Below are 22729 nucleotides of genomic sequence, written 5' to 3' on the forward strand. Positions count from 1 at the left end.
AAATAATGATTTACATGGGTTAAGTTCAACACTATCAATATTCCCAATTTCTACACTGATAATCAATTACTAGAGGTTCAGTGATTTACATGCCTAAAAGAGTTATTGGCTAAAGTGGTATTTGATTGTAAATCTGAATATTCAAAAAAATCCTAAACCATTTTTAGTTGCTCACTGCTAAACTGAACTGGTATTAATGAAATGAAAAAGGCCAGTTATAGGAAGCAGCAGCAATAGCGGAGCTGAAAAACAACACAGCTATTAAATTGCAATGCCTGACTGCAGCAAGACAGATATACACACATAAAAACATTCTTTTTTTTGCTTATATGATGCATTTTCTTCAAGGTGAGCAAGATTTATAGGATTTCCTTCTCCAAACCTTTTGGAAGTAAATACAGATTTCTTCTTCTGTTCTTTGTGCTGAGAGCCATTACAATGTATTTTCATAAAAATGCTCCTCCATAATAGAAATAAGAACATGCTCCAAATACAGACATCAAAATGAAGGTATGCTCCATAAAACCACTATTTCCACCTTGCTCTCAATATGAAGTCAGGAAGAAGGCTTTCTGGAGTCATATTCTAATAATTAATGAAACTTTATATAAAATCTAAGTCAAGAATGGTGTCCTAGGATGCAGCATGAGAGTCCAAGATCTTTCATTTATGAGTCTGTTGGGCTGGAATAAACATGATGCTCTGAAAAAGCACTTGATACAGTGATTTCCATGTAACAATAAAAACAATAGACAATGCAGATCTAGACTTCCAAGTCCATGTTAAGACTTCTGCCTGAAACTGCTATTCAAAGTCCTGTTTCAACTGTTTTTTAAGGTGGTTCAGGTACGTGATCAACATCAGTCAATACATATATATTAAAAAAAAAATACGAGGATATGCATATAATAATTACTTCTGTGAAGAGAAGGTTTTTGTGACAGCAGACTGCTGTGAAATAAAAACACTGGAAGATACAGTGGTGAATTAAATAGAATTAGGGAAGAAAGTCACTGCAGTCAAAAGTGTGTAACTTGAATAGTGCTGTTCCCTCTCTTTCATCTCTGACACTACTTTTGAGAGCTGGCAAAGAGGGTGAAAGGATGCTCTTCCCTGACCTTAATATACTCTGGTCATTTGGCACATCTTTGTTTCCCAAAAGAGAGAAGTTAACTGACACCTCAGTCCTATATGCAAAGAGTTTTACACCAACTGATTTATGAGGAGCCAAGCTACTTCTTTTATGCAAGAGGACATAAATGGTAGAAAAATGCAGGAAGCTTTTCTTTCCTGCAGTGAATGGGGAAAGTACATCTTCCCTCTTGAGCTCAACTGATTCCCTGAGTTATTATGAGAGTGCTGTCCTCACTTTCAGTCAGACTTCCTGCCCATAGTGAGAGCAATGCTACGAGGACGTAGAGGATCTCCATGTTCCAAGCAGTGGATGAGATTCCTTCTTTTAATGTATTTTTATGTGGGTGGAATCGGCTTGGCAAGGCCCATGGCAGGGCAGCACTGTGGGAGAAGGAGACCAGCTCAGCTGCAGCGGGGACTGATGGCCCCAAAACCTGGGAATGGGTCCTGGGCTGTGGGGCAGGGGTGGGTGAGAGTCAGAGGAGGCCATTACTGCTTATTAGTGTCCAAAGGACCCTGACCACTGGTTATCCACTCAGAATAACGTGACCTAATTTAATCAAAGCTATAGGAAGCCCTTATGATTTGCATAAATTTAGAGTTGTAATTGCAGAGCTGCTCTAGGCATAGTGGAGAGCTCTGTAAACAGAAACCACACTTCTTTCAAGCCTCAGACAGCCAAGGGTAATAAATGACAGCACATGACTCTGGCCATGGTTTGCTGTCTGGCAGTCAGTGCTGCTTTAATGTCAGGTAGCTACTTACACCAACTACGCATCTATTTTCATAGAATAGACCAAGAAATTAAGAAAGTGCATTTTTAAAGTGAACTTGAGAACTACTGCCAGCAGTTTTCTTTAAAATTCCTGTATTTGTGGCTTTATTGGCTATATGTTTATCTCAAAAACTGTAACTGTACCATAACAGACATATTCCCAGGTAACTTGATGTGAAGCCTTTTCCTCCTGTTACTGGTACCGATTTGATAGACTTTCAAGGAGGACGCTGGGTGCCCTTGCAGAGCTAACATCAGCTTTCACTGCTCTTTTGGCTACAAGAATGTTGGCCATAAAAACCATAGTTTCTGCCTGTACTGATTGCCCATCTAGTGAAACAAGATCTTATTGCGTGGATTTCCATACTGGGAAGGTCGTTAGGTGAAGTATTTAAGTTTTACTCATATTTGTCATGTCACCAGATATGAAGGGTCAAATATGGAATAATTCTAGCTGTCTGATGTGTAAACTGTACCATGTCAGACTCAGGCCCAGAGAAGAGAACATAAATTAAAAAACATACAGCACTCCTGATGAAGCAGTGCCTCATTGACTTCAAATGTGACTCTGAAAGCATGCAAAGGATGAAGCTGTGTGAAGCTATCAAAAGATACCCTGTTAATTAATTGTTTCTTATCTGGCAAGAATGCTACCAAAGTGTATACATGATTTTCTTCTGTCCTTCATGATGATGATAAGACTGGCCTGAAATGACTGTAATACGACTTTCATTTTCTGGAAAGTGGAATTAACCAATATCCTTAAATGACACAAAAATGTGATTAACGGCATGTGGTAGATTCTCTGCTGTATTTTGCAAGCACTGGCCAATGTGTGATCTAGTGTGACAGCCTCAGTGACCTTGGATTGAATCTGTCTTCCAGTGTTAAATCCTCTTAGTGATTTGAACCATCACATGCGCCACTGACTATCCTCCAACTATATCCATGCAGTAATGAGGCCCAGGGACAGTGAGCATCCTGGAGAGTCTTGCCATTGAAATGAGCTCTGCAGCCTCCAATTGCATTCTGCCCACATGCTCAGCTGTGGAAACCCTGAGATCACTGAGAAAGTGCCTGCTGACATTGCCTGACTCTGAAATGTATGAAGGTGTTTTTATGGACCTGTATCTAACTGCAGTGTCTATGCAAAAATATGTCCTTTTCCTTTCTGCCTTGCTAAAATGGCATGAAGTTTCCCTCTCAATCTCATATGGATGCTGGAATCAGACCACACTGAATCCTGTCTCTATTCTCTTGCACTCCTCGTGATTACTTCTGAAACCCTGCATTTGTCTCTTCCTCTAACTCTTTTTCTCAACTGCATCTTTCATACTTTTTCCCTCAACGTCTGTGTTTGAATTCTACGATACATCCTCCTGAACTACACAGGGGCCACTGCTTCGATCACACAAACTTTTCTAGGTCTTACTGGAAGATACCTGTCCTGAAGTTCAAGATTAGCCACCCTAGCTCTATACTGTTCAGTGCCTGACTTCTGCTACAGGTCTCAGCCTGAGATACATAATGAGGTAACTGGAGGAGGATATTATTTCTGAGGTGATGAGTGGAAATGGAAGTAAAGGATCATTATCATTGGACTTGTCTTTGTTATATTTGATTGCCCTTCATCTTTAGTACAGAAGGTTGATTTTTCCTCTGTTTTTCTGCCTTCACATCCTTTGACTTCATGAGTAGAGCTTGCTTATTTCATGGATAGTATCTCCCAGGCTTAGCTGTTTTTCTGTCTGCTGGGGAAAAGAACACACTGACCTGACCCAGCTTGAGCTTCATTATCACTGGTGGACTGGACTATCCTTGGAAAGCCAGTGAACTCCCAAGATAAGTTGATTAGTGAAAGAGGAAAGAGTGATGACTGAGATTGTTCTTTTTAACTGATTTCTAAAAACAGAGAAGTTGGTTGCTGGAAAGTCTGAGTAAAAAGAAATGAAGGGGACAATCACAAAGAAATTAAACTTAGAATCATAGAATCACCAAATGGTTTGGGTTGGAAGGCCCCTTTAAGATCTAGTTTCAACCCCCTTGCCATGGGCAGGGACACCTTTGACTAAATTGGGTTGCTTTAGCTTGGCCTTGAATACTTTCAGGGATTGAGCGTTCACAACTTCTCTGGGCAACAAGAAGTCCTCAGACACGGCTAGGAGCTGAATAAAACACTGAGACCAACTATCAGTCTAAAAAGTAGACCCAGGATCAAGTCAGTGACCTGCAGGAAAGAAACTCTGCTGACCTGACGCTTACTGGGAGCACTAGGAGATAGACCTCCTCCTGAGATGAATTACTGTTCTTGGTCCTTCAGACTATCCTATGACCGACTGACATAGATATGCCCATTCAACAAGCCACTTAATGCATCCACTGTAACAGATCTGTAAGGCTCCATAAAATAAAAGTTGTAAGTTCAGGTTACATATGGAGTACTTACAGTAAGATGTTGTGCAGATGCTTTCACTTTCTTATGAATAGGTGAGAAGACAGTCCTCAGCATGGTATAATAATTTAATAAAGAATTTAATAAAGAAGCATTAAATTAAAGAACTATGCGACACAAGATACAGAGCCACAGCATCATGAACCATGAGGTCCTTAAAGCTGGGATGGACTGCCACATGCTTCACAGAATTTTGACTACCACAAACACTAGTGGAATAATTAGATTTTAATCCTTGAGTGAGACAGAGGTAGACAGGGATATATGACAATGGGAAGCTGGCATGCTGGTAGCTTTTATAGAGGAAGGTCCTAGGGATGATAGTTTTTGTATGAGAAAAGAGAACAGCATTTTCAATATATACTTTCAGAAAGTTCTTCTCAATTTTTCTGGGCATAGATAAACTGAGTGAAGAGTTAGAACAGAGCTAGACAGTTTGCCTTTCCTCTTTTCCATGAAATTACTTGTTCCTTATAATAACTACTGTACGTGCACAGTGAAAAAACAGGGGTCTGAAGTACCCATGTATGCCAAACTATTCATTAGGTCTTCAAACATAAAAAATGTGTAATGGTAACGTGTCTCAGGTGACATCTCATGTGATGCAGCTGGAATTTTAGTTCATGTAAAACAGAAAATCCTACATTACAGCTGTGGGATAAAACTGCTTGGTATTATCATAGCCTACATAAATCTTACTAGTTATCACAGCCCAGTAGTCCTCAGAGAAAAGAAAACCCTTCTACTTCCTTTTCTTCCAAGTCTGTCCTTAGCATATTTCTTCTCTTGCCCAAAAAAATTTAAGCCTAGACTAAAGCTAATCAGACACCAGCGCCATTACATGTGTTGGTTGGTCAATCTTTCCAATTTGCATATTTTTTCTCTTTCAGAGGCTTCTTAACCACCTGCTGGGCTGTTACAACAGCCCTGTTTTGAAACAGATCTATATTTTAACATCATCGAGCTTCTACGAAATAGAAGTAATAAATACACTAGTATCAACCACATCACCACTTTCAGAGTTTTTTTCAATGCTGAGATGAAACCTACCTAATAAAAGGAGAAAATTATAGGCAGAATACATGAACATGCTTATGGTCCTAATCCTATAATCAGTAAATTCTGTCCTTGAGTTCAGTATTCAGACAGATCCTGAATTTAGATAAGCTCAGTAAAAGAAGATGCTTGCAGGAGAAAAGCATAATGAAAGTTTACCAACAGCTAAATTAACCATTAACCACTGTCAATGCCTGTAGCTCACTATGTTTTATCAATGTCTACAGCTGTGGCTAAGTACTGCTGAAAGCCGTATTTAAAGATCAGCCTGCTCAGTATGCACAGGATGAATTACTACCCAAAGTGATAATCAACACTCCTAAAAAGGAAACTATTTTCTGGGTTTTCTCCTCACATTGCTATGAAATATATTCTTTCATTTGAATTGGCAAGAATATTTCCCTGTCTTCTCCTTTCTAGCTTCATTGTAAGGTCATCACTGCTTGAAAAAAATCAGCAGTAATAAAATATCAAATTATGTTTGGAAGTGAAGCAATGCAGAGAAGATTTAAAATGTAAAGTGATAAAAATCAGATATGAATTAAATAAGCTGTGAAAAAAGGTCTGCAGAAAAAAATCTTAATATTTGTAACAAAGAAGAACAATTATCTACAGAAAAGAATCAGGAAACTATTAAAGGTTATCAGAAAGAAATTATTTACATTTCATTTATGTGAATTTAATTTTATAAGCTGGACAAGCCATTTTAATGAAGTCTGCTGTCAAATGCTTTTAATTTGGATTAATATAATGACGATCTGGGTACAGTAGTTAATCATTAAAAATTAGCCCCATGATTGTGAATTTAATGCAATTATTGAATCATTTGCTTAATATCAGAGATCTTAAAAGGGGAAAAAATTTGCCTGAAATTCCAAAAAGAAATAGTCTCCAGACAAAGTAAAAAAAAAAAAAAAAAAGAAAAATCAAATCTGGAAACAAAAGTTTTCCATTTTTACTTATTAAAGATTTAGCAGTGCATAGTTGACATTAGATTTATGTCTAGAAAATACTTTAACTGAGGAGTGCATTTTTATGATGATCACTGCCAGATCCAGTAACCAAAATATCAAATGATACTCGGTTGACAGCCAAGACAGCAGTAGGAGTAGGTGACATTGCTCTCTGCTTTCTCTGCCACTGGCATCTTGTTATTCCAGCTGAGATTTCATGGGGCTGCAGGAGGGGGTGGGTGCTGTGCCCTTCACTGATGCCCCAGAAAACAGCAAAAACTTCTAGTGCCTTGCTAGCATCTGCAACTCATGCTGGGACGCAAACATGGTTTTTCAACATAGTTGTCAGAACATGGTAATTTACAGTCAGGTTCTGTGTACATCACAAAAGAAAGAGATGGATATATCATACAGGCATATGGAACCCAAAGAAACTGAGAGAAAAATTCATAAAAACAACAGTAATGATAATCAGAAAGGATAAGCAGGCAAAATAGAAGTATCTAGGTAAAAAATATATCAGTAAGTCTTTAATTTAATCATAGTAACTTCAGAGCTTCAATGTGAGCTAGACTTTGTGATAAAAGACAATGATATTATAAGCAGATCATTTTAGCTTCTCTAAAAGATATCGTAAGTATTCATCACTCATTATAAAACTGTCATATCTTCTAATGACTTAGAGAATTCAAACTAGAAACAATCCAGTGTTGAGCACTTTGCAAGTGTGACTTTCTTTGAAGTATATTTGAGTTTAATTGGACCAGAACCTTCAAAGAGTTCACTGTTGGACTACCTATTGTGAAAAAAGGCCAAAAGGTAGCTCTTGGCACCATCAGTTTATAAACTTCGTCTCCCAAATCCCTGGAACTTCCTGGTCACAATTCTAATCAGTAGAGTAGAAATGTGGGAACAATGATGCTAAACATCCAACAGCTACCACACAAAAAGGTGGACTTAAATTCTTAGCCAGTATTCCAGAATAATTTTTGCAATTTTCTCTTGTCACTTCTTTCATTACAACCTAATTATTTCAGATCATTTTGACTGAATGTCTACAGAATCCTGCCTACTCATTTGTCACAGTGACCCTCAAAGAACAGCATGCCATGACTTGTAAGTCATATTAGTATTAATGAGATGTGAATATATAATTGAATTATTGTTAGTGTCTCGTGGTCAGACTCCCGTAAAAAATAAGTTCTGAAAATGATGACCAGAAGAAGGTGACATTCTGGCCTTTGGTCATATTTTTACATTCTATGTTGAATCTCCCAAATAAAATTTCACTGAACAACCTCTAGAATAAGATCAACATTCAGATATTCATAGTTTCTCCAAGTGACAAAAATAACATCTTACCATACAGCAACTCAAAATCATCCTAACACAAGGTGAAATGGGAATAAATCAGGGTCATCAGTTCATATCTATGCCTGAAATCTTACATGAAAATGTAGAGATTAGTGTTTAAGAGTAACAGAGAAGCTTCAAGGAAACTATGTCCTCAGTCCTGGTCTTTCTGTTGTTTTTCTGATCTTGCCAAGCCATTCTACATATATTTTGTTTTAAAATTTTAAAGACGTTCACTGTGCGTCACATGAAGACTGGATGATAATGAATAGCTCCTGGTACTTTATTTTTTTAAAGGACCTACACTATGATTGTCAGTTTATGCTACTTTTTGTGACTGGGAGGGGACTCATCAAAGAAGAAAAAAATGGATTTTTTACCAAAATATTCCTTAGTGTTAGCTTTCTTTGTGTTATTTCCAAATTATGTAAGATAGTCCTGTCATCACGTATCTACCTAATGTTTCAGAAGAAAGCCTGGTAAAACTTTCCAAGCATCAAATGCTTCTGAATCTAAATCAAAGCTAAACAGATGCCATCAGAATCAAGAAGATCTTAATTTTGCTCTTCAAAATATACAAACCTGAAAGTGAGGAACTGAACTAAACATTCTACACTGGGCTTTGCAACAAAAACATTATAAGGTTTTATAAAAATTCCCCTAGAGCACAGAAATAAAGGTTTCTGGTTATTTTTAGGTTTTGGTTTTGTTTGTTTTACCTCATCAGAACTAAAATATAAGTTATAGAAGTATTCTTCCTTAATCAAAAAACCAAGAATGTATATAAAATGTAGTCTCAAGTTAAAACAGCAAAATACCAGAAGTTCAGCTACATAAGACAAACCGCAACAGACATACCTGTGTGTCAAATTTGCCTAAAATACAAATAACAATGGCTCTCTCACTGTGCAAGACCTTGTAATGTAGCTGCTTTTTCAAATGCTCCATGCCTTTTCATATATGGAAAATAGGTGCTATAGCACTTTGTTAGATTATAAAATCTACTACTATCAGAACTAAAATAGGAGCCAGCAGTGCTATTAATTTTCATGTTTTAGCTGAAAACCCATAATACTCAGAAATACTTGTATAATGTTTCAGCATTTTCTAATCTATTTTGACTCAAGGAACCACTCTCCCAGCTGTGAAATCTATGCTGGCTGACACCCCTTCTGTCTCTCAATTTCATTAACATGTGCCCATATTGCAAACAGAAATCAAATATTAATTCCTTCTCATGTCACCCCTTTGGCATATCTTGCATACCTCTGCCCTCTCCCACAATGTTCTAATTGCCATAGCAGCATATCTTACAGTTTGAGAAACACTATCAAACTCCAACGCAGATTACAAGCAAAATATTCTTCATTGCACAGTAAGCAAGCCTGATTTTAAAAAAAATTCAAAGCACTGTACATATATACTTGTATTTTCTTTTTACTCACAAGAGGTTCTGCCATGATGATGCGAATCTTGCGTTCAGCCAGGGTAGTAAAGTTAACAAACAAGCTCTTCAGGACATATTCGCCTGGTTTGCTGTCTGGGTCAACATTGATAGGCAACATGGCTGGAGGTCCTTTTTCTCTCTGTGTACCAGAAACAGGTGGGACAGGTGGCTTGATATATCCGTTACCAACTGGAGAAGCTGAAATGCAGAAAAGACACATTTACTTTTGGGTAATTCAACATGTCTTAACATTTCCAGAGCACCTCAATAGCCCTCTATACTATCAAAGTATAAAATTGGAGATTAGTTGCTAATCAAAGGAACACACAATACATAAATACAACTTGCATGGTACCATAGGTAAAATCTAACTGGAAGAGGAAATAAAAGATGAAATCTTATGTATTAAAATGGAGTGGTGCTTACTACACAGTCCATGTTCAATCCTCTTTTTTTTTTTTTTCCCCCCATGGTAAGACTTGCTGGTACTTTACTATTTGAATAACATCCTCATTTCTTATCCTTTGCTTGCAGGTCAGATCAGTAACTCAGTTGTTAAGTAACAAGAATTTATTCTTAATTGCTACTCAAACCAGCCAACCCTTGCAAAAGTCAGGAGTCTGGTCTTTTGATGATGGTGAGTTGTAAAGGGCCTCATTCTCTTATTATTTATACCGAGATTAGTCAAGAATGACTCCTTAAAAAACAATACACATGTCATCAGTATAAATCTTAAATGAAGAGTCAGACATGGAACGTATTCCACGGCCAAAAAATATTCATTATGTGTTAGTTTTCCTGAAAGTACTGAACCCTACAGTTCCATCTGGCACTTTTGAGATCACATCTGTTGTATTGTGTCCAGTTTTGTGCTCTCCCATACAAGAATGACATTTCTGCTATTTCGAAGCAAGGCCAAGGGAAGACCATGAAGTGCTGGGGCTTAAGCACTTGCTAGATTAGCACAGGCTGAGAGTGCTGGACTGGTTCAACCTTAAGAAGAGAAGGCTAAGGGTTGATCTTATTGCAGTCTTCAGCTATCTATTGGAGTATAGCAAATATGCCAATGGAGTATAGCAAATATGCCAATGGAGTATAGCAAATATGCCAAGGAACCAGCCTCTTCTTTGAGCATGGTGACAGGACAACAGGCAACAGACCCTAGTTTGAATGTGGGAAATTTCAATTAGATAGATGGAAAAATCTTCCACTGTCAGGGGGTGATTGAAGATTGATACACGTTGTCCACAGATACAGCAGAAACTTCACTCTTGGATACACCTGAAACCTGACTAGCGAAGGCCCTAAGAAACATTCTCTAGTTCGCAAGCGAGCAGAGGTTGGACTAATTATCTGCCAGGGATACCTTCCAATCTAAATTATCCTGTGAGCCTGCGAATTCCCCAGTATCAAGATATTGCGTACTAGACTGAGCTCTACTTACTGTTTTTCTGGGAACTGAAGGAAAAATAAATTGAAACAATACAAAACAAAATCTTGTTAATCCACATATTGCCATTTTACATATAAAATTGCCAACCCCAAATCGTCAGGCTCAGCTCTCATTGGCAATAAAAGTCTTCAGGCAGGTACTGGTAGCATCCTCTCTCTGTTAGCTTTGCCAGAAACTTCAAAGTAGCACTGTCAAGAGCAGCCACCATCCACTCCGAATGTAATACAAGTGTCACAATGCCCGTGAGTACTGCTAGTGACTGGGACAGAGGTGTTTTAACTCAATACAATCCATGGAAATATTGTGAACTAATACCATTATAGCATTTCCCCATAGCATTGCATTCCAGAGTGTTACATTATATGTCGCATCCAAGTTGAAAAGAAAGAAAGAACTACAATGATTGTTGCCTCACATCTAATGCCTTTAGCCTTTCCTTTGAGGAACAGAATTGCAACTACTATTGAATGTAATTGTCAATTATTGACACGTGACTGTAATAAATGAGATTATTGCTCTTTCCTAAGTACTTTAACACTTCATGGCTGAAAAAAAACCAAAACAAACCCAAACCTCCAAAAGACTACTGTTTAAGAGTATTCAAGATGTAGCAAAATCAGACCCCAAAATCATGCATGGAAAAATAAAAAAAGATGCACTGGAGAAAAGAGAACATATTTTACTTTAGGAGAATCACTTTATAAGTTCACTATATAACTGAAGATCAAAATGCTTTTCTTCATGTATCTATTATTCTGCAATTGTAACACATCCATATTTTTCTTTGAAAATAACCCCCAATTGACAACTCTTCTAGATTCGTTTCCGGCAAAGTTTCATTTGATTTTTTTAGGGCAAAAGAATAATCATGGAATCTTCTTGGCATTATGACTCTTTGCAAAAATTAAAGTGTATAAAACAGTCATACATTTATATCACACAAAACTGGTTCTAAAAATACACTGTTGTTCTGAATAATAACCTACTTCAAAGTACTGAAAAAGAGCCACAAGAGAAGAGTGTAAATTCCACTGTTCTTCGGTCACCACCCAGGCTCTCCTAAAATTTAAGCATGAAGACAGTGGGATGCAAAGGATCAGATGCAAATTTTTATGGACTATTGAATACACTAGGCAATGGAAATATCTCCATTGAGATATTTATAAATAGCTTTAGGAAGGAGTCAGACAATATTTTTACAATTACAAATATATTTGCCAAATGTGTGGTTTTGACTGGCTCACATCTATCCATGAAATCAGTTTGATTGCCAAGTGCTCAGTCAGGAAATTTTTTTTTGTGAGCAGTGAAACCAATCTTCTTAAGGATTTGTGTCCTTTGTGCAGTAAAAGCCCTGTCCTCCCCTCTGTCCTCATCCCAGCCGTTCCCAAGCTCCCTCCCAAGTGCTGTGCCCGGGTTGGGCAGGCAGGCTGCTCGCCAGCCAGCCTCTGCCAAGCACAACACACCCAGGCTGGGCTGCCTGCTGCTCTGATGGCCAGGCAGCAATCCCAGACTCCCTCTTGAAGGAATCTTCAGGAATCTAATCAAACACAAACTTGTCTTCTGTTCCTTAGGCAATTTTGGTTTAAACTGTCTCTAAGTTCAAAATTTGCTATGAAGGGTCACATAGGAGGGATGGAAGGAAGGAAGGCAGGCAGGCAGGCGGTGTGTGAGGTCATGTACACTATTTCACATCCTTATGAATAAGTTTAAGAAACCTTAGGCACCCTACCTGGGAGCTGCCACCCTTATCTTCAATCACTGCGACATTCAGCCAGGATTTTGAGACTGAAATTTAAATCCATATAGTCATTGCTAGTAGGAGGCCTTTTAACAATGACTTTTCAGATTTGTGACACGGTTTGATCTAATTTTTTTTTTCCAGACATCTAATTGAAAAATCACTTATTTGCATACCGTAATAGAGAAATGGAATTATCTGTGAGATTTGCCAGTGCACCACAAATTTTTATTCTGGCTCTTCTCCGAAATATAGGACTGTACAGCCTTTCACTCAAATATAGAAAAAGCATATCCTGGGGGTTAACATCTATCATTGCTACAGCAATTACGGCAGCTAGAGAAATGACTGACATATGACACCGACTTAGTTCAAAATTTTAGAAGACCATTTTGTAGCTGTTAACTGCATTTATGCATCTTCAGCGTGAAAATCAACATTTCCAACAGTATGAAGGTTTTGAGTTGATTGTGAGTTGGTCATGAAATATTATATACAGGTTTGGCTTTCTAATGCATCTTTTCAGCTCCATTTTCTCAAGCATTTGCATATGCTTGATATTTGCATTGCAAATATGTGACAAGACTATCATTGACACCTATATTGATAATGTATGAGCTTTAACAGAATATAGTTTTTATTCCTAGACTGAGAGCCCTATAGAACTCACTAAAAAAAAAAAAGTTGCCTCTGAGACATAAAACTGCAAATCAAGGACTCAAAATTTAAGAAATAGCTGCATTAAAGTCATCCCTGATTGGTCCCCTTATGTTGACACATAATAATGTGGGCCTTAAAAAAAAGCAAAAAAAAAGGATGCGCCCAGTTTTGCCATCTATGCCAGTGAAACACTGCCCCATTAAACAGGCATAATTTTTAACATGAGAAATCACCACATATAGTTTGCATGGGTTTGTGCAGAAGATGTGTGGGGCGGGGTGGGTGGAAAGAATGAGTTATACTTGATTCGAGACACTGATTGCCTTGACAGATTTAGATTTTACTACCTGATTTCAAAATAATAAATGTTATTCAAACAGAGGTGCCAGAACAGACCACAGAAGCACTTAGTTTGAAAGTGTACATATTGTAGGGTACTGCTTACCACACAAGTACTGCACTAAGCTAAACCCTTCACCTAGAAAAAAGTAGCTCATTTCCCAGGAGAATGAGTCGTGAAGCACATGCAGGAAACCATGATAAACCTGATGCCCGAGGACTCTGCAATAGCAGGGAATCTACAGACCAATTTTAGAAAGTTGTATACATATTAAAAGCTCCTATCCTAGGAAAATCTCTAACAAAGATTTAACTATGCTTGATCAACTATAAGATATCTGTACCATTTCGGGGTGAAATTCTGTCTGAAACACATTTTCTTGTTTCCAATGTTCCCTATTTTTCTACTATATGTGCAATAAGCAGTATTTTGAATTATACTCTTTTCCTAAAGAATATTTTCATTTAGTTCAGGTTATAATCATATTATTTTCTCAATGTTATGTGTTTTTAAAAATTAAAAACAAGGAATAAATATCAAAGTAGCAATGCAATATCACACATGGTTGTTGTCACAACTATATACTATTGCTGCAGAAAGGTTTATTGACATAAAATCTCTGCTGAATTTTTCCACGTATTGATCATTTCACGATCCAAGAAACAGCTGTAAAAATGTAGGGTAGTTTTAGTGTACACACATGGTCAAAAGCTGATAACGGGGATGATAAACAGAGTCTCTGCTATGATCTGCACTATAAATATTTTTCTTAAAGCTGTAAGAGGAACCAAAACAACGATATTATCATAATGCACAAGCCAAGAGTCTGTGCTAAACTGGATACAACTTCAGCCATACACAGTTAGTGAATTTTCAGTATCTTTAAAAGCAGGAAAAACAGAGGCTGCATTTTTTTTAGTAAACTATGTCAAACTTACACTTTAGCAACAATGAACAAACTAATAACACAAATGCAAACATCTATTTGCAGTATTTTCATACCTACCGAGCCCCTTTATAAAGCTGATCACACTGGATTTTCTCCAACATGCTACTGTAATATCCATGAGCCTGTGAATACCTGAAATGTTCCACTCCTTTAGTTAGAAAAGTTAGAATCCTTTTCTAACTAAAATCAAAAAATAAACGAGCTGCTTCATAATCCTATTGAGAAAGACATTTCTTTCCATTTCTCAGTTTTGTTTTTCAACAGACAAAAGCTGAAGACCTACAATGTGTGAGCTAGAGCAGGCCTCCTGATCAGCTCAGCCTTTCCATAACCAAAGGGGTAATTTTTAGCTTCAGCATATGATGATGACCACTCACAGAGTGGCTACATGTCTATATTTATCCACAAGTACATACTATGCTGACAGATTAGTGAAACTACTTCAGGCACTCCAAGAACATGAGACAGGATAATGGAGTTCGACATAAACAAATCACGCATATCAAACACACGTATTATCACACAATTCAAGCTGAAACCAATTAGTATAGAAATGCAAAGCACACATAGAACAGAGGATGGGTTTTGTTTTGTAACTAAAGTCTTTTGGCCAAAAGTACGCACAGTTAAAATTCCTTGTGATAAAACCAACTCAGTATCTCTTCTTTTCCCATGTCAAGGATATGAGAAACCACATAACCTTAAGTATAAATATATATCTGCTGCATTGACTCTTCAGAAAATTTGCTTTGTTTTAAAACTGCAATTATAATATTAAAAGGAGAACAGATTATTAAATAAAGCATGAAGAATTTGATTTACAAGGATATGGTTAAGTGCCACAAAAGGTGGTTTTTTCCACCTTTGAAAAAGAATATTTCCAATAAATTCAAAACTGACAGACAGAGAATAAAAGAGGAAATTTTTGCTGAAAATAAAAATCTAGCAGATCCATTTTTATCTTGGTGAAATACACAGTAAGATTCCCAAGGAAAATGTTATTCCAGCATACTAGTAAGATGCAATAATAGCACTAATTTAGTGTAAGCATTATTTTCATAATTAAATTGCTACTAACGTCTGCTCTTTTTTGTGTTTCTGATTCCTTCTTAGGAGGATTTAATAGTAAAACATGAAGACAAGGAAGAATTCAGTGCACATCTGAGTCCCACATTCAGACTATTTGGAAAGTAAAAGTGTAAATTATTGTGCTATTGGTGTTGGCCTCACTCTTTACAGGGAATGAATTTCATGCAATATAAATATTTGCCTATATGTTTTGTTTACTGCTTCTTTTTCATTGTTTATTAAAAGAGTTGATACACCAGGAAGTAAATATGCCCCTTTTAAGATACTTCTCCCTGTTCTACAACTAAGTGGAAGGAGGTTATAGCAATGTGGGGGTCACCCTCGTCTCCCAGGCAACTAGCAACAGGTCAGGAGGACATGGCCTCAAGCTGTGCCAGGAGCGGTTCAGGCTGGACATCAGCAGGAATTTCTTCACAGAAAGGGTTGTTAAACACTGGAATGGACTGCCCAGGGAGGTGGTGGAGTCACTAGAAACAACTGGACATGGCACTTGGTGCCATGATCTAGTTGACTTGATGGTGTTTGGTCATAGGTTGAACTCAGTGATCTTAGACATCCAAACTAAATGATTCTCTGACTCTGTGATTCTGTTCTCAACTGCATGCTTATCTCAATACAGTTTAAACTAATTATTAAAAAGAATGCAAGAAAGTCTGATTGTGTGGCCTATAGTGATTTCTAAGGTCCATATACAAGCTGCTGTACGAATCTACCACAAGCAACAGCACTGCAGACAGAGATTTCCTTTTCTAGTGCTAGAAATCATTTATGCTTCCAGCTGTAGTGAGGCTGGCACGCATTCACTCAGGGATGGAGAGATCTGTAATAACGTTTTGCATGTGCATGTCCCAGGTAGAGAGTATCAACTGTGGAGCTTTGAAACTACACTTAACTGAATGTACTACTGCAAAGCTTCCTCTATTTTAATAAAAAATGTAAAATAAGCAGTAAACAAAACGCACAGGCAAATACCCATATTGCATGAAACTGATTCCCTGTGAAGGCTCATTTCCCTCAAGGTGAGGGAATTCTTTGAGTGAAAAATTCCCTCAATGACAGCAATATGTAAACACGGACAATAGATACAGGTACGTACAGATAAGAAGAACATATGAGACAGTCTATATGAAAAAAAGCTCAAACATATTTTCCCTCTTAGTAGAACAAGGTTGTTTCCAAAAATTGGAAATCTCAGCAAACATGTATTTGAAAACTCCAGACATTGAAGACTCTGTCTAAAACTGTTCAAGGAACTATTGGGAGAAGACAGTTATTCGGTGCAGCTGTCTTGACACAAGAACACGACATAAAACTATCCCACCTCACGCTGACTATCAAAAGCCTATGCAGTAAAAATACAAGATTCTTTGAGAAGAGTTACTTGGTTGACCAATCGGACAGATGGTCTGCAATGCAACAAAGATGAAACCCAAACGATTACATGCAAAACAAAAGTCTGGAAGTCCCTATGCCAGAGGAAATACTATCTAGTCTAAAAGACAAAATGGAAGAGGCAGTGAGGTCAGTGGGGAAAAGTACAAAAGAAGTTCAAGACTCTGGAGCTGTTTTGCGCAGCTCATTTTCTGAAAACAAGTGCAAAGGAATAACAGATTTGGGAGGACATCCAATAAAGTGTTGAGATGACCTCAGCTCTCCTAAATGGATACCTTAAATACTTGATTATGCTGAAACTATAAGGGAGAAAAGGCTAATTTATAAATTTCAGAGTCCTTAATTTCTTTAAAGACACATGCCTCAGGAGAGTCCTTAGTGTATGGGGAAGAGAAAGGAAGGAGATATTTTCAGTGATAAAGATACTCCAGGACTTGGTCACTGATTTAACTGAGATTAGACCAGCATTTTAAATTATTTCTGTCTGAAGACTTAGTGAAAAAATGCTGTTGCCAGGTTTAGATATATTTATTTCACTCTTTTCAGAATACTTGTGGAACTACAGAACACAATTCCAAATCCTGTAGACTTGGTTGAGCAATCTTTGTCCAAACTTTCTGTTTCTTTTACATTAACAAGAGAGTGCAGATTTTATGTGAATTCAAGGAACAGCAAAGTCAAAAAACAGGAGACAAATAACTTAGTGCATCCACTAAGAAGTGGCAGAGTTGCCAATAAAGTATAAACTTTGGCCAACCCAACTACTCTATCCAACTTTTTGTGTGTGTGTGCAAGTGCACATGCTTGCTATTCTTCAATTAATTTTCGGTATCTTCAGGGATGCTATAAAAAAGTAAGCCTAAAACAGACCGTGTGGTATCCTCAGTGAGACTGAACATTTCAGATCATAATGCTAAGTAACTCCTTGTAGTAAACCCATTCAGCCCTCCCCCAAATCCAGGGGTGGACAACAATTTGCCTAAGAACACGTACCAGATGTGGTCATTTCTTCCCAATCAGATCCAATCCTCTGCAGGATAGAAACAAAATGCAGCATCCATAAAAATAAGCATATGGCCACTTAGTAGGCCTTATGGATGCTAAAATACCACTTGTATGGTATGCTCTCCTCCGCACGTCTATAAGGAGTTCAAATGTTCATTCCACTCAGGTGCTTAAGAAGCAGCCGTCTTCTGAGCAGAACACCTTTAGGAAATAACCAGTTTAATACAGATATCTTTGCCCAAGCTTAGAGAAACATCAGAACAGTCCTTACACAAACTGACGGGTCTTATCTAAGATGGATGTGGTGAAGTGCCTGTTAGATTTGAAGCCAAGGATCTTGTTCAGCCTGGTACCTTGGAAAGGGTAAAACTGTTGGTTTGGCTTTATTAGTCACTAGCAACCTTCTGGCCCTGACATCCCAGCTGCTGGCAGGTAGGTTTGTAATCCTCAGAGACACACTGCAATTCTGTGCAGTAAAATGATGTGAGAGCCTGTAGAGGAAAGCAGTGAGTGGAACACATTTTCTCCTCTTGCATATGCAAGGGATTCAAGAATGACGACTGCCAAAACAAACAAATAAACAGGAAATCCTGTCATATGTGTCCATCCACTGTCTAAAGGCCTTTTCACTGACTTGGCAAAGCTCCTAGTAACTATGATCCTGTAAGATGTAGACCTTCCCTCTCTCTTTCTCCTAAGTGGCAGGTCAGGGGTTGAGCAGCTTAACAATGTTCCCCAGGTTCTTATCTCAGAACTTTGCAAGACATCTGAGTGAGGTAGGAAAGCAATTGTCCTTACTGCCCATTCTCTTTGCTTACCATTTATTTTTCTACTCCTTTTCCTCTAAATCATTATTTTCTTGTTTACATATATCACTGTGCTGAGGATCTAGGGGAATCTAGGCATGTAACATAAAGATTTTTAGCTGCACCAATTCTAGAATTTGCTTGGTTTATTATGAAATTAAAACCTGAAAAAGCTAAATGACATGGAAAATCTTGTGGAAAATCTAAAACAATTTTCACATTTGAGTGCTTCATTTAGGGGTGACTTCTTACTAAAGGAAATATCTGTGTTGCTTCTGATGGGATGCAAATCAAACAAAAATACCTTTTGGTTTCCGTGTTTTATATGGTAATGACATGCTGCCTCTTTGAAGGCTGACTTGAGATTAACAATATACTTCCAAAAGATTTCAAAATCCTGGTATCCTTTCTATGTAACTTCAGAAGGTTTTTTTGGTTTGGTTGTTTGTTTTTTTTTTTTCCTGGTCTTTTCCAGTTATTCCAAAAGTAAAAACTTCAAATAAGGGTGAAAAGACAATTTCAGTTGAATAGATGGTTTTTGGTTTAAAAAAAAAAAACAACAAAAAAACAACAAAACAAAACAGAGAAAAGGTTTATTTCTGAAACTACATTGGAATTTTTTTTTGTTCAAATAGAGCTTAAAAACCATTTTACTTTAAATAAAGACATTCATACTCTTCCTTTACACTTTTTCAGGTACTACGGGCAAAGGCTACCTCCGGTTTGGTTTTGTTGGATCAGAAAATAGCTTCCTATAAAATTTTTAGACAGATGTTTTGTTGCATTTGCTTTTTCTTTCAGAGACAGGGAGATGGAGGTATTCTTGTCATTTTGTGGTTGATGGGTGTTAGCAGAAGTATTTTTAGGGAACTTGGAAAAGTGCCAAGGATGCACAAGGCTAAAAGAGTCTAAAGGAGAAGGAATAGTTACTTACAGAAGAGGGACTGACTAGGAAGCAGGGAGGATGTGATCTGCATCTTCCTTCCCTACTGTGCTGATTTTGGTTGGGGTAGAGTTAATTTTCTCCACAGTAGCTGATATGAGGCCGTGTTTTGGATTTTTGCTGGAAACAGTGTTGATAACACAGGGATGTTTTAGATGTTGCTGAGCAGCACTTACACAGAGCCAAGGCCTTTTCTGCTTCTCACCCCACCAGCAAGTGGGCTGGGGGTGCACAAGAAGTTAGGAGGGGACACAGCTGGGTCAGCTGACTCCAAGTGACCCAAGGGATATCCCAGACCATGTGGTGTCATGCTCCGCATACAAAGCTGGAGGAAGAAGGAGAAAGGGGGGTACATTCAGAGTGATGCTCTCTGTCTTCTCAAGTCACTGTTAGGTAGAATGGAGACCCATTTTCCTGGGGATGGCTGAACACCTGCCTGCCCACAGGAGTGAGCAAGTGGCTGGGTGGTGCTTAGTTGCCAGCTGGGTTTAAGCCATGACATCTATACATTTTCTCTTTGATGCAATATACTTTTCCTTTTCTCCTTAAATGTTTTCCAATAAAACTGTCAGAGTCCGGATAAGATGGAATTTTAAAAATATATTTAAACTGTTTATTTTTTACTATAAAAAGACATTAAATGTTTGCATCTTCCTATTCAATTTCAATAGATGTTAGAACTGGAAACTATCTCTGAATTTTTGTTGTCTGTTTGTTCACACTTGCTCTTGCAAACCACTAACATGTTGGTTCATGCTGTTAAAAACTCCTGTCTTTCACTGGAACGAAAACAGCATATCCAATTGTGGATGATGTGTCTTCTGTGCAATGTACACAAGTGTATGAAAACCTGAGCATGTTGTAATGCACATGTGCAAACAAGTATATTTTACTACTGATGCACAAAAAGAAACAGACTGTAGCACATTTACCTCTGAAATTGCATGGTCTGAACAGTTCTAGCGACATAACACTGTTCAGTGTCTAAGAGTTGATTTCCTAGAGTTTTGCTTATTTCATGCCATAATAAAGGCGTTGTGTCTAGTTATGTTTCAATGTGCAGTACTAAGAAAAATCCTCAAAACTGTAGTTGTTTTCCTGACCTCATCTTCTGATACACCTGATCTACTCTATGGCTGCCTTTTAGGGAAAGTTACAAATTTAGCCACCTACAGACCAAATATCAAATTTAATCTAACCATCCAGTCTCCGGGTAGAGTAAACGAAAAGAGACTGACGTTTCCAGGTGATCCATCATACTCTTCTTAGATTCTTAGTTTACGACAGAAAAAATCACTTTCTAGAGGTGCCTATTACTCATCAGTGATTACTGAAGGGGAACCAACAACAAAGATATACAGCTGAGTTATAAGTGATGACTTTCACTTTTAAATCTGTAGACTATTCAAAAGCACCTCATACGCACTAAACTGCATTGTGGTGCATTTCAGCTGTTGCTGGCTACAATTCTTACCCTTGCTTGTGTGGTTGGAAAATGGCACAACACCAGGAATAAACCAAGCCACAAGCTGGATCTGTGAACTGGCAAGTTAAACCTTCACAAACCAAGAAGACTTTAACCAAAATGTTGTGAAGCTTTCTGGGATGAAACCACAAGAGAGATTTCTGTGAATAAAGACTAACATGAGATAGACATTCATTCATGTTTCCCTCTGCAGTGGAGCATACAAAATAACATCTATACCAAGAAAAATGAGAGAAAAAATTTTGCAGCCAAAATCTGGATTAATAATTATCAGTATTGATCCCCTACTCTATGTCTGATTGAATCATTATTGTCATTACATAATACTGGCTGCAGCAGCACATTGTCTACCTTCTATACTAAATGTTATTTGGCCTCTTCGTTTAGCCGTCTTTTATTAGCCACAGACTATTATGATATGGTACAATCTAATAACCCTTTATTACATTACATTAACAATTCTTTGAAAGTGGGTTCATTTGTGTCTTAGCCATAAGCCTAAATGCAAATGTAAATGTTTGCCGCTTCACTAGACTGAGAGTCCGGGACATAAATACTTCCTGTGGTGATTCTGAACACAAGACAATGACTTTTACCATCCATATGAGCTCAGCAAAGGTTTTTGAAAGTTTGGCTCGAGTACAGCTGCCCACTGAAAAACTTTCCCTTGAACAGGTAAGCAGAGTTCATGGAATTTAGCTGCTGTCCAAGGGACCTTCTGCATGATGAAACAGTTGCAAATACCTAACACAGCACAGACAGGACGTCACTCTCATGCTGGTCAAAAGGCCATGACAGAAAACTTCTTCCATATATTGAAATGTCTAAATGTTTTGGAATAAATGACTGCCAGAAATATGTTATTAAATTTGGAGGGGAACAGGCACCTATAGAGATGAACTCAGCATTATTTTGAAAATAAAGAAAGAACCCTAGGGTTAACATTGGATTTTTCAAATAAACAGTTTAAACCCTGTGAAAACAGAGTAACTAATTAAAAAAAAACCAAAGAACCTAATTACATCTGAAAATAATGAAAAAGACTCCTTTTTAGGGTATTCAAAGGGAAATTCAGTATTTCTGAGGGCTGGGATAATATTGTATCAGATTTTCTCAAGTGTCAGCAAGGGCAATCCAGGCAACCAGAGCACAGTTGGCCTGATAATCGTTCAGGAATGGTTGCATTTGACTAATAAAGAACCAAAGTATAATAATACAGTGTCATAAGCATAGGTTTATGGAAAGCAGATTTTATTAAATTAACTGTATTTTTTTACAAGATTATAAATTTGGCTAACAAGGTTGAAAGTGTAGTCTTATATTTCTGCTTGGCAATTGGGTTAGCATCTTACCAAATTGTAAAATGAGAACCAAAAGATCAATGTTCACAACAAAAAAAGATTAAAATGTAGGTTACAGGTACTTCTCAATTTGGATTAAGGGATAATCATATCCTAATGAATGTACTTCTAGTGGAGGTACAAAGAGTAGTTCTTGGTCCTGTATTATTTATCCTTATTGCTAATGAGATAAAACAAAAAGAAAAACACAAATTAAGAGTGATAGAAAAAACAGCAGAGGTCCTTCTACTCTGTTTCAATAGCATTTTGAGAATTAAATGCAAGCAAATGATATACAAGATATTAATTCTAACCTATGGAGAATTGCACAGACAGAGACAAGGCCACACAGACA

The 22729-nt window shown here is 37.5% G+C and overlaps 1 protein-coding gene across 7 annotated transcripts in view; it reads right to left on the bottom strand.

Moving 5' to 3' along the window:
• Positions 1-22729, bottom strand: part of FRY (FRY microtubule binding protein) — a 207861-nt gene that overhangs the window by 125533 nt on the left and 59599 nt on the right. For all 7 annotated transcript variants that reach the window (XM_039386873.1, XM_027728918.2, XM_027728919.2 and 4 more), the window contains one exon: positions 9169-9368. In XM_039386873.1, the coding sequence (XP_039242807.1) occupies positions 9169-9368 (200 nt within the window). The remainder of the gene's footprint in view (positions 1-9168; positions 9369-22729) is intronic.

The sequence above is a fragment of the Pipra filicauda genome, unplaced genomic scaffold (genome assembly GCF_003945595.2).
Source record: "Pipra filicauda isolate LSUMZ 115617 unplaced genomic scaffold, ASM394559v2 scaffold50_size3627746_pilon, whole genome shotgun sequence".
NCBI lineage: Eukaryota > Metazoa > Chordata > Aves > Passeriformes > Pipridae > Pipra > Pipra filicauda.